The sequence below is a fragment of the Podarcis pityusensis genome (assembly GCF_964106645.2).
Source record: "Podarcis pityusensis genome assembly, chromosome: 15".
NCBI classification, from domain to species: Eukaryota; Metazoa; Chordata; class Lepidosauria; order Squamata; family Lacertidae; genus Podarcis; species Podarcis pityusensis.
Window position 1 is genome coordinate 44,808,108 of NC_138040.1, and position 14,152 is coordinate 44,822,259.

The 14,152-nt window shown below is 48.7% G+C and overlaps 2 protein-coding genes across 7 annotated transcripts in view; one reads left to right on the forward strand and one right to left on the reverse strand.

Moving 5' to 3' along the window:
• LOC308464206 (craniofacial development protein 2-like) overlaps positions 1-14,152 on the reverse strand; it is a gene marked incomplete at its 3' end in the record, with an annotated part of 461,435 nt that overhangs the window by 202,397 nt on the left and 244,886 nt on the right. The gene's annotated exons all lie outside the window — the stretch shown is intronic.
• The window catches only part of TACC1 (transforming acidic coiled-coil containing protein 1), a 90,319-nt gene that overhangs the window by 48,825 nt on the left and 27,342 nt on the right, over positions 1-14,152 (forward strand). For 5 of the 6 annotated variants that reach the window (XM_080982345.1, XM_080982344.1, XM_080982341.1 and 2 more), the window contains 2 exons: positions 6,167-7,310; positions 12,176-12,211. In XM_080982345.1, coding sequence (XP_080838471.1) covers positions 6,184-7,310; positions 12,176-12,211 — 1,163 coding nt within the window. In that variant the 5' untranslated portion in view covers positions 6,167-6,183. The remainder of the gene's footprint in view (positions 1-6,166; positions 7,311-12,175; positions 12,212-14,152) is intronic. The other variant, XM_080982342.1, reaches the window with a different exon arrangement.

Below are 14,152 nucleotides of genomic sequence, written 5' to 3' on the forward strand. Positions count from 1 at the left end.
TGGCCCCAAAGATGCCTCTGGGAAGCCCACCAGCAGCACAGGAGCACAATAGCAGACTCCTGTTCACAATCCCTAGCAGCTGATATTCAGTGGCATGCTTCTCCTGAGCCCAAAGGTCACATAGAGCTCTCATGGTCTCATCCAGGGCTTCCCAAACAGGAGTGTATGGACCACCCGTTGTCTGCGAGCTACATGCAGGTCATCTATGGCTTATCTGTGGGAGCAGCAGCTGCTTTTGCTGCTCTTAGAACCTGGTGGTCCATCTGGAACAGGGTGGTCCAATGTGTGGCCCTCCAGGCCTTTTCGGGTGGCCCTTGGCAACATTTGACACCCTCTCCAGTCCTTGTGCTGCCTTCCCAAGGCCCAGTACGTGAGGGGCTTTGGGAAGGAAGCTTGAGGGCTCTGACAGAGTCCTCCTTCGCAAAGATGAGTTTGTGCTTTCCCAGCTTTGGGAAGGAGGTAGGAGAGCTGCTGGACCCTGCCAGAGCCTTGTGCCTCCTTCTCAAATCCCTACCCGGCTCTGGGAAGGCAGCATGAGGACTGGGGAGGGTGTCAAAATAGTGTTTGCCTGCTGATGAAAGAGAATCAGGGGAAGGGCAGTCCACCTTCTCATGGATGGAAGGGAGTTCTGTGACCGAGAAGGCCCTCTCTGGTATCCTCATGAAACATGTCTGTGACCAGGAGAAAGGCCTCCCCAGAAGATCTCAAAGCCGAAGCCAGCTCATCTAAGGAGATCAAGTCCTTCTTTAGGACTTTGTAGGCCAGAGCCAGAACTTGGAATTGTACCTCGGAAGGGACCAACAGCCAGCGGAGCTGTTGTAACAAGGGGTTGCCATTCTCCTTGCAACAGGCTCCAGTCAGCAATCTGGCCACAACATCTTGGACTCCCCAAAGGTTCTGAAAACTTGCTGAAGGCAGCCCCACGCAACTCGCCTGACAGTGATCCAAATGGGGTGCAACCAAGGCATGTGTTGCCATTTCTTCTTCTGTCTGTCCTGAATCTGCTGCTGTCAGTTGGCCTGGGTGTTGTGAGTTATGAGAAAAAGAGATTCATTTCACTCTTACCCTCTGTTTCTGCCATGCGTCTGGTTCACACATCACTTTGTTCCTCTGCCCTTGATGACTGACAGCTAAATGTGGCAGGCTGATTTCAATAGTCTTACACCCTGTGGAACTCAGAAGGGACTTGCTTCTCTCTCTCTCTGTGTGTGTGTGTGTGTGTGTGTGTAGATTTATAGATAGATATAGAATTGCACTCTGAACAACATTTCATTTGGGGTGATTGGTTGATACAAAAGTTATACGTGTAGTGAATGTTGGTGGCTCATTGATGCATGAAGATCATTGGCGGACGTCATGGTGGACTCATGAATTAACTGCTGAGTCCCATCGTTATCCCACATCCCTAGACATATATGTGTACCTTTATGTATCTGCATATAGGAGGACACTGCTGTTTTTTTGTTTCAAAATCTCCAGGGCTACGGAGGAGGGCTGGGATTAGAAAAACAGTCTCTGGATTTTACTAAGTAACCTGTCAGTTCTGCTGGTTTGACATAGCAAGTTTCTCTTGTCTTTCTGAATATTCTTCAAATGCTTCAACATTTCAGGAATGGCTTCTTTGCGTGGCGCTCCTGTAATTTTCTGTGGAGAGAAACTCTTTGGGTTTAGGGCAGATGGGGCTGTGGCTCCACAGGGGAATTCATGCTATGCAGTCAGCTCCCTGCCCAGCTCTGGGCGTGTCCTGAGCAGGGTGGGGTGCTTTGCTAGAAACCCCCTCAGCCAAGAGCCCTGCTGGCCCAGACCACAGAAAACCCATCTGGGCCAGCATCCTGTTCTCACAGTGGCCACTTGGATGCCTTCCTCAAGGGGAAATCCCATAACAGGCTTTCAGGGGAGGCAATAGGTAGTGCAGAGCTGGCCCAAGGCTTTTTGTTACCTGAGGCAAAGGACAAGGTGGCTCCTTGGAGATCCTTTCAAGAACAGCCTTTCTTTCCCCAACCTGGCACCCAGCTATTTTGGACTATAGCTCCCATTAACCTCTTGCTGGCTGGGACTGATCTGAGTTTGTAGTCCAAAACATTTGGAGAGCACCGGGATGGGGAAGGCTGCGTGAAGGTGCTGCAAGACTCTTGAATTGTGTATGCAGTTCCTGATGAGTGAATAAGGATCAGTTCAGGACAGACCATTCATTCTGCTAAACAGCCGCAAAAAAGTTGCTTCTGAAGCCAATTCAGGAAAAGGCTTTTGCAAAGTAAATTAAGGCAGCATCCAGCAAGCAAATGAAGCAAAGGATAATTGGCTGCCGGTGTGTGTGTGTGTGCCTTGTCAGACAGGCACTGACTCTTGGTGTGGATAAATATGAGCGGCCTTTTATGCATTGTCAAAATAACAGAGGGGGCACAGATTTGTCTAAAATGTGCATGTGCTAATTTGTATGTATGGGGTCAAATGTGGAAATAAATACGACAATGTAAATAGAAACAGGGAGGAAGGCTGTCACCAAGCGGACCTGGGTGCCTGCTCGCTCTGCTGCCTAGGTGCAAACTACTAATGCACAGCTTTGAGACCCTGCACATCTCCCTTCTTTGGGTTGTCTCTCTTTAAACCTGACTGGAATTGGACAGTCCTTCCAAGAGAGGACTGTTCTCTGTTGCCCAGGACAAGTGCACCCCCAATGGTACCAGCCTCAGCTGTGAAACACTGGCAGATTGGATGGTACATCACACACATGTATTTTTCCTTCCAATATTCTTCCTGGCTCTTCTCACAGTTCCTTTCTTGTTTCCTTGTTAATAAATGTTTGTGTGTGTATTTGAGGCGGAGCATTACAATATAGAATTTCTGTTTCAGGTACCGAGATGCCATGGGCTTTACAAGTTATGCCACTAGCCTTTAACTATCTATGGTTCCTTAAAGTCAGTATCTTTCCTGTGTGAAGCAAGGTGTCTGCAGCTGTTCAGCCCAGGGGTTTTCTCAGAATAGTTCTTCATTGGTATATTTATCTATGCACATGTCCAGATGCCACAGATTCTGAATAAACACACTGGGCCGCTCCCTTAATATAAATAATAAAGACAATGTTCAACTCAGATGGGTTGACAGGTACCTTAGCAATTGCACACAAACAGGCAAAGTTTACCAGCAGCTTGGTGCACCCTGTGGTAATCTTCTGAAAAATCTTCTCCCTCCTGCTGCCAAAGGGAAAAAAAACCAAAGTTTTGGAAATCCTGGGGAAACTGAGCTTTTGAGCAGGCCCAGGCAGTTCTTAAATCTGACATTGTAAATTGCAGAACTCACTTTTATAGCTGTAACAACCAGGAATCTCCCATGACATCTTAAAGGTGAGCAGATTTATTGTGGTGCCTGCATAGCTGATGAGGCAAAAGGGTTTGCCTCATCAGAAGTATCTTTTCCTTTCCTAGATGTTGTCTAACACAGTGCTTTCTTCATTAGACAAGTGCTTTACAACTACTACTACTACTACTACTACTACTACTACTACTATCATCATTATTTATTGGGTCAGGGAAACTCTTTTGCACAATGTGATTCCCTGCGGAACGGTACAGAACATACCTGTAGGTACACTGAGATGATCTTTAGAGGCCCTTCCACCAGCTGGCCGTGGGAGAGAGTTTCTTACCCCCACATTGCCCCACACCAGGGGTGATGGGTTGGTGCCCACGTTCACGTCTTTCCAATGCCACACACAACCCCCAAGTTCCCCTACTCCTATGTGACTCAGGCCACAACCTCCCCACACATTTAAAGCATTATGCTGCCACTTTAGCAGTCATGGCTTCCCCAGACAATCTTGGGAACTAGTTGGGGAATCTAGTTCTAGATTTTAAGCTGCTTGGGGTGAGGACCCTTCCTCTCATTCCTTTGAAAAGAGCCATGTACATGGATAAGGCCGTATAAATAGGTAATAGTTCTCAAGCCGTGTTGAATTCTATGGATTGTGCTGCTTCAATTTTGTGCCTCTGAGTGTCCTGTTGTTTTAATTGTTTGATATTTACAGTCATCTCCAACTGATTTCTCCTCAGTGTTGACTCTTTTAAATTAATGGACCTAAGTTCGCCATGTCTATTAATTTCAGTGGGTCTACTCTGATGTAGAACTAGCTTTGGGTACAACTCTTGATGATGAGGTGGTTGTTTTGAAATCATTTTTGTAAGATGCCTTGGAGGTAGCAGTGCTGGTGGGTGTGCAAACATTTTTTCAACAAACACGTGAAGCCACCTGGTTGCTCCCTTTTGCTGTGCCATTCAATAAGTTAGCTTCATTAACTATAAATCCCAAAATCTGGGATCCCTTCAAAATTGGTGCCAAAGTTTTGCAGTCGTTTTTTCAGTGAAAACCCTGCGATTTGCAGCGCCCCACAAACAGAGCAATAGAACGTCAAACCTGGAGGTCACCCAAAACCCCAACATCATCTGAATCACCGCAAACTGGAACCACGCTGGTTTGGAGTGAATTGGACAACATTGGGCTTTTGGGCGACCCTGTGGCCCCCGGGTTTGAGGGTCTACTGCTTCATTTGTAGGGTGATGCAAAATGCAGGGTTTTCGCTGCAAAACGCTGCAAAACATTTGCCAAAGTTTGGTGCTGGTTTGGAGTGAATTAGACAACGTGGGGTTTTGGGGTGTTTACTACGAACCCTTGTTTGATGTATCAATTACTCCGCTTGTGGGGTGCTGCAAAACATGGGGTTTTTGCTGCAAAATGACTTCAAAAAATTGGCACCAGTTTCAAGGGGATCACAGATTCTGGGGTTCATAATCAATGAAGCTAAATAAATTCCCTAAGTAGGCTTAGGCACTTTGATTTCCGCCTTGCTGCAACCTCGTTAAGTAATGACACAGGCAAATAGCTTGAGGGGAGTTGCTGGTTGCAAATTCTGCAGCTCCCCTATGAGTAAATGATGGGAATTTACTCAACATTCTACATACTACAGAACATACTACAACATTCTGCAAATGTTGATTTATTTTGAAAATTGATCGAACTCCTGTGGACTTGTGTAATTATCTATCTATCTATCTATCATCTATTTATCTATTGTCCCTTGCTTTGAATGTTAATAATAATATAATAATAATAATAATTTATTATTTATACCCCGCCCATCTGGCTGGGTTTCCCCAGCCACTCTGGGCGGCTTCCAAAAGAATATTAAAATACTATGATACATCAAACATTAAAAGCTTCCCTAAACAGGGCTGCCTTCAGATGTCTTCTAAAAGTCTGGTAGTTGTTGTTCTCTTTGACATCTGGTGGGAGGGCGTTCCACAGGGAGGGCGCCACTACCGAGAAGGCCCTCTGCCTGGTTCCCTGTAACTTGGCTTCTCGCAGTGAGGGAACCGCCAGAAGGCCCTCGGTGCTGGACCTCAGTGTCCGGGTAGAACGATGGAGGTGGAGACGCTCCTTCAGGTATACTGGACCGAGGCCGTTTAGGGCTTTAAAGGTCAGCACCAACACTTTGAATTGTGCTCGGAAACGTACTGGGAGCCAATGCAGGCCTTTCAAGACCGGTGTTATATGGTCTCGGCGGCTGTTCCCAGTCACCAGTCTGGCTGCTGCATTCTGGATTAGCTGTAGTTTCCGGGTCACCTTCAAAGGTAGCCCCACGTAGAGCGCATTGCAGTAGTCCAAGCGGGAGATAACCAGAGCATGCACCACTGGTTCTGATCTAGCCTGATCTAGGAGAATGGTTCTGATCTAGCCTCCTTCTTGATAGGTTAGAAGAAAAACTTATCTCTATCCATCACCTCCACACTGTTTGTCATGTCATAATCCCTTTATCATGTCCTTGGTTAGTCTCTCCCCCTGCCCCCGCCCCTGCCCAATACTTTAACCTACAGGTGGGCAACTTGTGAATTTTGGCCTAATTGTATGTGGGTGGCCCCAGCTACCCAATATACAGTCATTTACAGTTTTAAAACATTTTATATAGTGCTGATATCCATGTACATGGCACTTCTGTAGAGGAATAACAAGATAATAGTCCCCTGCCCCAAGGAGCAAACACTTTCATTTTTGAAAGGAAAGAGGGTAAAAAGAAGGAAGAAGAATGCTGTCCACCACCAGGGTTTGCTGGGGAGAAATCTTTATTTATGAGCCATATTCTTTATTCTCTTGCCCCCTCACTCTCTTTCCCTAGAATCACTTGAAGATGACATGCCATTTGTGGCTGACATTTTGGAGGAGAGTGTGCACCTAAAAGGCTCAGCTTCAGCAGAGAATGAATGGAAAGCAAAGCCTGCAGTCCCACACGACAATGAGGTGTTCACGGCAGAAAGCAATATTGGGATTGGCGTAGGTCCATCCATGACCCCATCTGCACCAAGGCCAGAGCCGTCCACGGAGCAGCAAATTGTGGAAGAAAGCGCTGCCCCAGAGAGGTCGGATCCAGACCTAGCTTCAGCAAGTGCTGTGCCCGCAGCAACTCAGGAAGAACAACAGGGGACGTCTTGGGGATGTGGAGGAGCACCCATTGAAGGGATTTCGGAAGCCAAAGCAGTTGGTGAGACACCTGTGATCAGCAAGAGTAAACTCCCCAGGGCAAGACCAGCTGCCCTCCTGAAGAAGATGGGAGGAGAGAACCCTGAGACCGAAACAGCCGCAGAGAGCTGCCCCATCCCCAAAGCCTCCTACCGCTTTGACCCAGAGGAGTACAACGAGAACACCAACCCCTTTGTGATTGGGGGCTCCAAGCTCCAGAACTCCCCCCCGGCACCCCAGCCAGGCTTTGCTCTTCCACACAGTGACCCCAAGGTGCTGGGACTGGGACTTGCTGGTGAGTCGCAGGGCCGGGCTGTGAAGCTTGAATTTGATTTTGCCGATGGTGTGGAAAGTGCAGAGTCGAAGAAAGCTTTGCCAAGGAAAGCCGGAAGGAAGCCAGCCAGCAAACTGTCTCCTAAGAAGCAAAGAGCTGGTGCCAACCGACCCACTGTGGGCACTGAGGGGGCAGAGAAAGCCCTTGCTGCAGATCCACCCGAGGTGCCCCTCCCCAAGCTCTCCCACCAGGTGGATGCCGTCCATTGGGATGGACCTAGTTGTAACCCCCTTGCAGGGAGTGTGGGCTTGCAGAGCTCGCCAGTCCTTCCGAGAGATTCCTACAACCTGGACGCACCTGATCTTTTCAAGCCCAGCCAGACCTTGGCTGGCCCAGGAGCCGACTCCTGTCCCTCTGCGGAGAACAGTCTCAATGAGATATTGGAGCTGCAGACCCTGGAGGCCTGCGAGGGCGAAGAGCTGCAGAGCGGTTTGGCCTCTCCAAAGAAGCCCAAGTCCCGGCTGATAATGTGAGTGAGGACGGGTGGGGGGGGGGGATCTGGCTTTGCTGCAGGGTAGGACAGAAGCCCCATAGTTTACAAGGCTCTGGGCAGGGCCGAGCGTTTTCTGGACCCACCAATGCACCCCATCTAGCACCCCAAGGAAATTTCTTCACCCTGCTAGAATCCCCTGATTCTGGTGGAGGCAGCAAGAAATAAAAGCACAATGGCCCAGGGCTGGGCTGGGCTGGGCAAGTTTCTTCCCCTCTGGCCAACCCAGCACCCCAAGGGTGCTGCATATTACCCACCCACACAGGCATCTGGTCCCTCAAGATGTTTTTTGTTACTGTGGGTTGTGGCCAGGTAACCTCTACTCAGAGTAGAGCCATTGCAGTTAAAGGACCTAATTTATATTGTCTATTCATTTCAGTGACTGAGTGTGACTAAGATTGGATGTAACCCTACAAATGGGGTTGGTGGAGTCTGTTAATATCTGGGGGTATTTATTACTTATTTATTGAGAGTATTTGCACCTGCTCTTCAGCCAAAAAGGCCCCTGGAGTGGCTTACATACAATTGAAATAAGACAGTCCCCACCTGCAGACTCACAACCCCATGAAAAAGACACACAAGGGGAAATGGGCAGGGAGGGAAGAGGGAAAAAACAGCCTCAAGCCCCAATTCTTGACTGTTGCTCTGATAAGGAATGGCCGGCCCAGTTCAGGGGCAGGAGGCAGAATGGCTGCCCCAGTTGGCAGCGGAGAGGAGAGGAAGCCTGCGGGGCCTGCCCTGAGCTTCCCCTACCCCCTCGCTCTCCACACAGTTTCTACTGGGATTCTTCATTTTTCCCTCTGGGGTGCAGGGAGCAGTGTGGTGACTGTTTTTCTCTCACTCTGAACTCTTCCAGGTATGGAGTTTTGCTGTGAAAAAGTCCCAGAAGCTCATGGGCTGCCCGGTTCCCTGGCCTGAATAAATATTTGCAGCTGGAGAGAGGGCAGTGTCTTGTTGTCTAGCTGCTCTAGGAGCATAAGGATGGAGGATGCAAGGGTGTCCCGTGGGCCCAGGGCAGTAGTCGCCAAGCTCTGTATTTGCAGGGATTCTAGCAAGATGTGGGGGTGCAGAGGGGCCACGAGAGAAACAGCTCATCGTTCCCAAACGCTACCACCCAAGCCTAGGGCCATTAAATAACCTGTGGCCTGTTCAATGTGGGGTGAAGGGGGACTGTTGTTATGACTGTTTCTTTTTTATGCTGTGTATTATGTTTTTATTATTATGCTGCGTAAATTATCTTCTTAATGTTGTAAACTGCCCTAAGATCTTTGGATAAAGGGCAGTATAAACATTGAATTAACAGCAACCACAACAGCTTCAGCAGGGATGGGAATCTCCGGCCTGGGGGATGAATGCAGTCCTCCAAGCCCTTGGGATGCCGCCACACACACACCCGGCCTTGCTTCACGTCCTCCTTGATTGCTTTTGCCTGGCTGGAATGTGTCCTTGAACTCTGATAAGGTCTCTTGCTTGGATGGAGGGAGGATTAAAAGCCTTGTGTAGAAACTAGCCTATTGGACAGAGGTAAAATTTGCATCCATTTCTCTGCCTGCCACTGAGAAAAGCTCTCCAGCCCTGAAAAATGGAGTGCAAGTGTGGGAATTGCCTGATCGAATGCTCCGTCCTAAGAGAGATTGTATGTGTATTGCAATTTAAATATTAAAGCTCCTTGCACACAGAAACCTAGTATAGTAGTACCTCAGGTTACATACGCTTCAGGTTACAGACTCCGCTAACCCAGAAATAGTGCTTCAGGTTAAGAACTTTGCTTCAGGTTGAGAACAGAAATCGTGCTCCAGCAGTGCCACAGCAGCAGGAGGCCCCATTAGCTAAAGTGGTGCTTCAGGTTAAGAACAGTTTCAGGTTAAGAACGGACCTCCAGAACGAATTAAGTACTTAACCCGAGGTACCACTGTATGCCAAGGGGAATGGTTTTAGCCTTTTCTTCATCCTGACATGTTAGTTTTCTATATATGGTGTACCTCACGAACTTCCTCTGTGGAGAATACAGCCCCCCCCCCCCACCTGCTGTGGTAGGATCCAGCAATAGGTTTTCCACATTTGTTTCCAGGGTTCTGGGTCCCCGCAGCAAACATAGGGTTTTAGATTCCAGCACTGAAAATTAGGAAAGTTCTTGTTTAAGAGAAGCAAAAGATTCCTGTCTCTTCAGGGTGCTGTGGAGCAGGGTCATCTCTCCACCTCTGCCAGGCTGAATAATCACTGGATGTCAGGATGAAGGTTAGTTGATGTGGGGCTTTGAAGTCTGGATGTGCCAGGATTTCAAAGCACAGGGTAGATTCTGAAAGCCCTTTTGCCAGCAGTCCCCTGCTGCACTTTAAACCTCCAGAAACACTGGGCTTGTTGCTTTCAGACAACCCCACACTGCTTTTGCCTGCACATGCCTGCTCCCAGCAGGGGAACTGGGGTGTGCAGCCAATGGAGCAGGATTTAACCCCAGCTCATCAGCATGGGAACTGTCATGCAGCCAAAACAGAATAGAGCCCCTCCCACAGGACGGAGGTTCCCTAATCCTGCGATGGCCCCCTCGGCCTCTGCTTAAATGGCCACCTTCCCTGGGAGGTGAGGGGAAAGCACTCCCCCCTCAGGCCCCGAGCCAGCCCTAGCTGGAATATGAAACGATCAGAAAGCTGGTGACTTTGGAGGTGGGAAAATCTGATTCTGCCTGCGAAGCACAAACGCTTATTGTGCAGGAAACAAATCCTTTTCTCCTTGGGCCCTCCCAGCCCTTTGTTATTTACAGCTTCCATACAGTCTCGGGAGCCAGGGTTCCAAGGGCACTGGTGCCGACCGGAATAGCCACAGGCCCCTGGGAGCAAGCAGACCCAAGGCCTTGGGGAGGGTGTGGTAGTGCTTGTGTCTTGCTGCATCTTCTTCTCCTAGAATCATAGAATCATAGAGTTGGAAGAGACCACAAGGGCCATCGAGTCCAACCCCCTGCCAAGCAGGAAACACCATCAGAGCACTCCTGACATATGGCTGTCAAGCCTCTGCTTAAAGACCTCCAAAGAAGGAGACTCCACCACACTCCTTGGCAGCAAATTCCACTGTCGAACAGCTCTTACTGTCAGGAAGTTCTTCCTAATGTTTAGGTGGAATCTTCTTTCTTGTAGTTTGGATCCATTGCTCCGTGTCCGCTTCTCTGGAGCAGCAGAAAACAATCTTTCTCCCTCCTCTATGTGATATCCTTTTATATATTTGAACATGGCTATCATATCACCCCTTAACCTCCTCTTCTCCAGGCTAAACATGCCCAGCTCTCTTAGCCGTTCCTCATAAGGCATCGTTTCCAGGCCTTTGACCATTTTGGTTGCCCTCCTCTGGACACGTTCCAGTTTGTCAGTGTCCTTCTTGAACTGTGGTGCCCAGAACTGGACACAGTACTCCAGGTGAGGTCTGAGTAACGCACCAGGGTTCAGCAGGGACTAGCAAAGGGGTGAGCTCCAAAGCAGTTTCAGCCCTGACGAGATTTCTGTGTGTGAAGTGCTTCTGCATCCAAGAGAGCGCATGTATACCTGGTGGGAATCCTTGGTGGGTTGAGGCTCCCCTGCAAGCACACACCAGCTGTGTATGCCCACAATGCCAAACAGACAATTCTGGCTTCAAAAACCAGTTAGTGCACAAGTGGTCTGTGCTAGAAAAGGGTTTCCTTTGCAGCCACTTCACTGCTTCTTTCAGGTGAGTAGCAAAACAAGCCAGGATGCAGCTCACAACTATAGTTTCCTGCTACATGTAAACCTGGAAATTTTGGTTAATGGATTCAACACAAGCTGGGGTTGAAGCCATGGTTTGATACTGGCTTCATATCTTGTCTTCATTTGAAACTGTGGTTTCCAGGTTTTCATTCAACAGGAGACTATGGCTGTGAGTTGGGTCCTGGCTTGTTTTGCTACACAGGTGAAAGGAGGAGCCAAACAGCCTCAGAGAGGCTCTGCATCTGCAGAAAAGCTCATGCGCAAGTATTTTTGCCTTTGCATTGTGTGCAAACACGCCCCTCCCCCTATATACATGAAGCAAAAGATGCTTGGGCATATGCGAGCATCACAACTTGGTCACATATGGCTCCTAGAAGGGCTCCACATGGAACTAAAACGTAAGAGTGTTGCTATGTTGGAAGGTGGTCTGTATTGTTCCAGCCCTAGTAGCGTGGTTGGCAATGCACAGTATTGTGTAGAGGTTCAGTGCATGTCAGGAACTGGGATGTCCTGTAGGAAGAGGACAGATGTCATAGATGTTAAGCAGCCTATGCAAATTAACAAATACAGTGGTACCTCTAGTTACATACGTAATTCGTTCTGGAGGTCCGTTCTTAACCTGAAACTGTTCTTAACCTGAAGCACCACTTTAGCTAATGGGGCCTCCTGCTGCCGCCGCGCTGTCGGAGCATGATTTCTGTTCTCATCCTGAAGCAAAGTTCTTAACCCGAGGTACTATTTCTAGGTTAGCGGAGTCTGTAACCTGAAGCGTATGCAACCCGAGGTACCACTGTATATGGGTAAAAACTTGGCAACATAGCCCTGCCTCTGAGTTATGCACTCATTTGTAAGGTTTCTGCACACCAGCAGCAAACATTTGAAGTTTTACATCTCTTCTCCGCATAGACTTTCCACTCATAGTATGACTTCTGTATTTATCCAGGGAGAAAATATATATACTGAACACACACACACACACACACACACACACACACACACACACACAGAGACACACACACACACACACACACACACACACACACCCCTGGGTCTTTTACATGTTCTTTTTCTTTTTCCTCTCCCTCCATCTCTCTACCTTTCTTTCTTGTCTGTTCATTTTTGGTGCATCAGGACTACAGAACAAGTGAAATTTCTCTGTTTTCTGTTGTAAGTACTCATTTCCTTTCTTTTTCTTGTGTTCCTCTTTGGGTTTTGGTGTTTTTGTTGATCTTTTCTCTCCCTCCCCCTCTCTCTCTTCACTGCATGCAGCTTCCTCGCCTATTTATTCTGAGATTTTTGTCTGTCTCTTGTCTCCAGCCTCCTCTTAGAAGACCATAATTTCACCTGGCAGCTTAGCTTTGCAGCAGAATGAGGCCAGGGAGATGGCTGGGCTGGCTGTTGTGGCACGCTTGCTTTCTATGGGTTTCCAAGGCATAACAAATTCTGTGTGTTTGCTGTGTGCCCCCCCCCCCGCTTCCTCCCCCCAAAACATTATGGCTCTTCTTTCATTCCAAAGCCAAGAATTCATTTTTGGTTAGCCCACCTTTGTTCAGAAACAAATGTCTGGGTCTTCAGTAAAAAAAGCCACATAGTTTCAGAGATCATGGCCCTTCACAGTCTCTAGTGGGGAGCTTCAGCTAGCTCTTATCTTCCACATTGCAGAAATGGAAAACCTACAAACTAGGCATGGTAAAAGTTTCCCCAGAACAGAGTGGGGAGGATGTGGTCCTCAAGTCCCAGGTGTCATGGCCAACAGCGTAGGGAGTGACACCAGTTATCCGCCCTGCCATCTGAAGAGAGGCTGCAATAGGCGCCTTTTCTTGCTTTAGGAAAAAGGAGAGCCTGAGGCAGCACTTGGGGAACCTTCTTCATCCCAAGGGCCACCTTCTCTTCTGGGCAACGTTCTGGGGGCCACCTGCTAGCAGTAGGCAGGGATCAAGGCAGAAGTGGGCAGAGGAAGGACTGCCATGTTGATCTTTGTTTATAGGACCAGTTTCCACACACAGCTGGGACGCAAGAGGCATCGCTGCCGCTCCGGGACACCTTTGCCAGAGAGGGGTGTGGTCTACAGGGAGGGGCATGGCCTGGAGAGAGTCCCAAGGGCTACAGAGGCCACACTGGGCTCCTGGGCCTGAGTTTCCCCACTCCTGGTATAAGGCCAAGGCATAGATCCTCTATCAAATGCTGCACAATCCTGATGGAGATTTTCCCCATCAAATTGGATGGGTGGGCAGTTTCAGGGCAAACCAAAGTCAAGTCTTCCTTCATGTTGCTGTGGCAAGATGACTGTGAGGGCTAGCAGCTTAGAAAGGGGGATTAGATGCCTATGGGGTGGGTCTTACTGCATGACACCTCCCTGATCAGAGGCAGCAAGTGGATGGCAGCTTCTGGGCAGCCGTGGCAAGAGGGGGCTCTTCCTGTCCAGCTTCATTGGTGGGTTCCTAGCACTGTGTTCAGTTCTTTATGGACTTGAGCTGCTTTGGGAGGCCAGTTCTGTATGAAAAGCAGAATGAAATCTGCCCAGCCTCTGGCATAAGTCAGGCTTCCTGGCTTATCATGGTGTTTCTGTGAATGAGCTGCCTGCTGGTGCACTCTGCCTACTCTCGCCTCCCCTGGCAAGAGGCGCTGTGCCCATTACATCTGAATGGGGTATCATGATTTGTACAGGGCTTTGCAGGCAGAAGCCGCTCTCCTGCTCCTGGGGAAAGCTTTTTGTTCCACTGTGCTTTCCTCTTGTGCCCTTTCCCGCAGTGGCATCACTTGGCTTCCTCTTCCAAGTCCACAGCAAGAAAGAAAATCTGTAAATGCCGCCACATCCATGGTATTGTTCCTCTGCTTCTCCTGGAAAGTGTTAGTCCACTTGGACTAGATGATCCTTGTGGTCCCTTCCACCTGTACAATTCTGTGGTGCTATGATTTCAGTTTCAAACATTGTTGAGCCAAAGTCATTACAAGAGGCAAAGTTAACTTCTGAGATGCTTTAGCAAGAGACCAGTAGCAGCGTAGGAAGGTGCCTTGTATCAAATCAGATAATGGATCAGTCTAGCTCAGTATTATCTTCTCTGACTGTCAGCAGATCTGCCGGTATTCAGGAAGGACTCTTTCCCA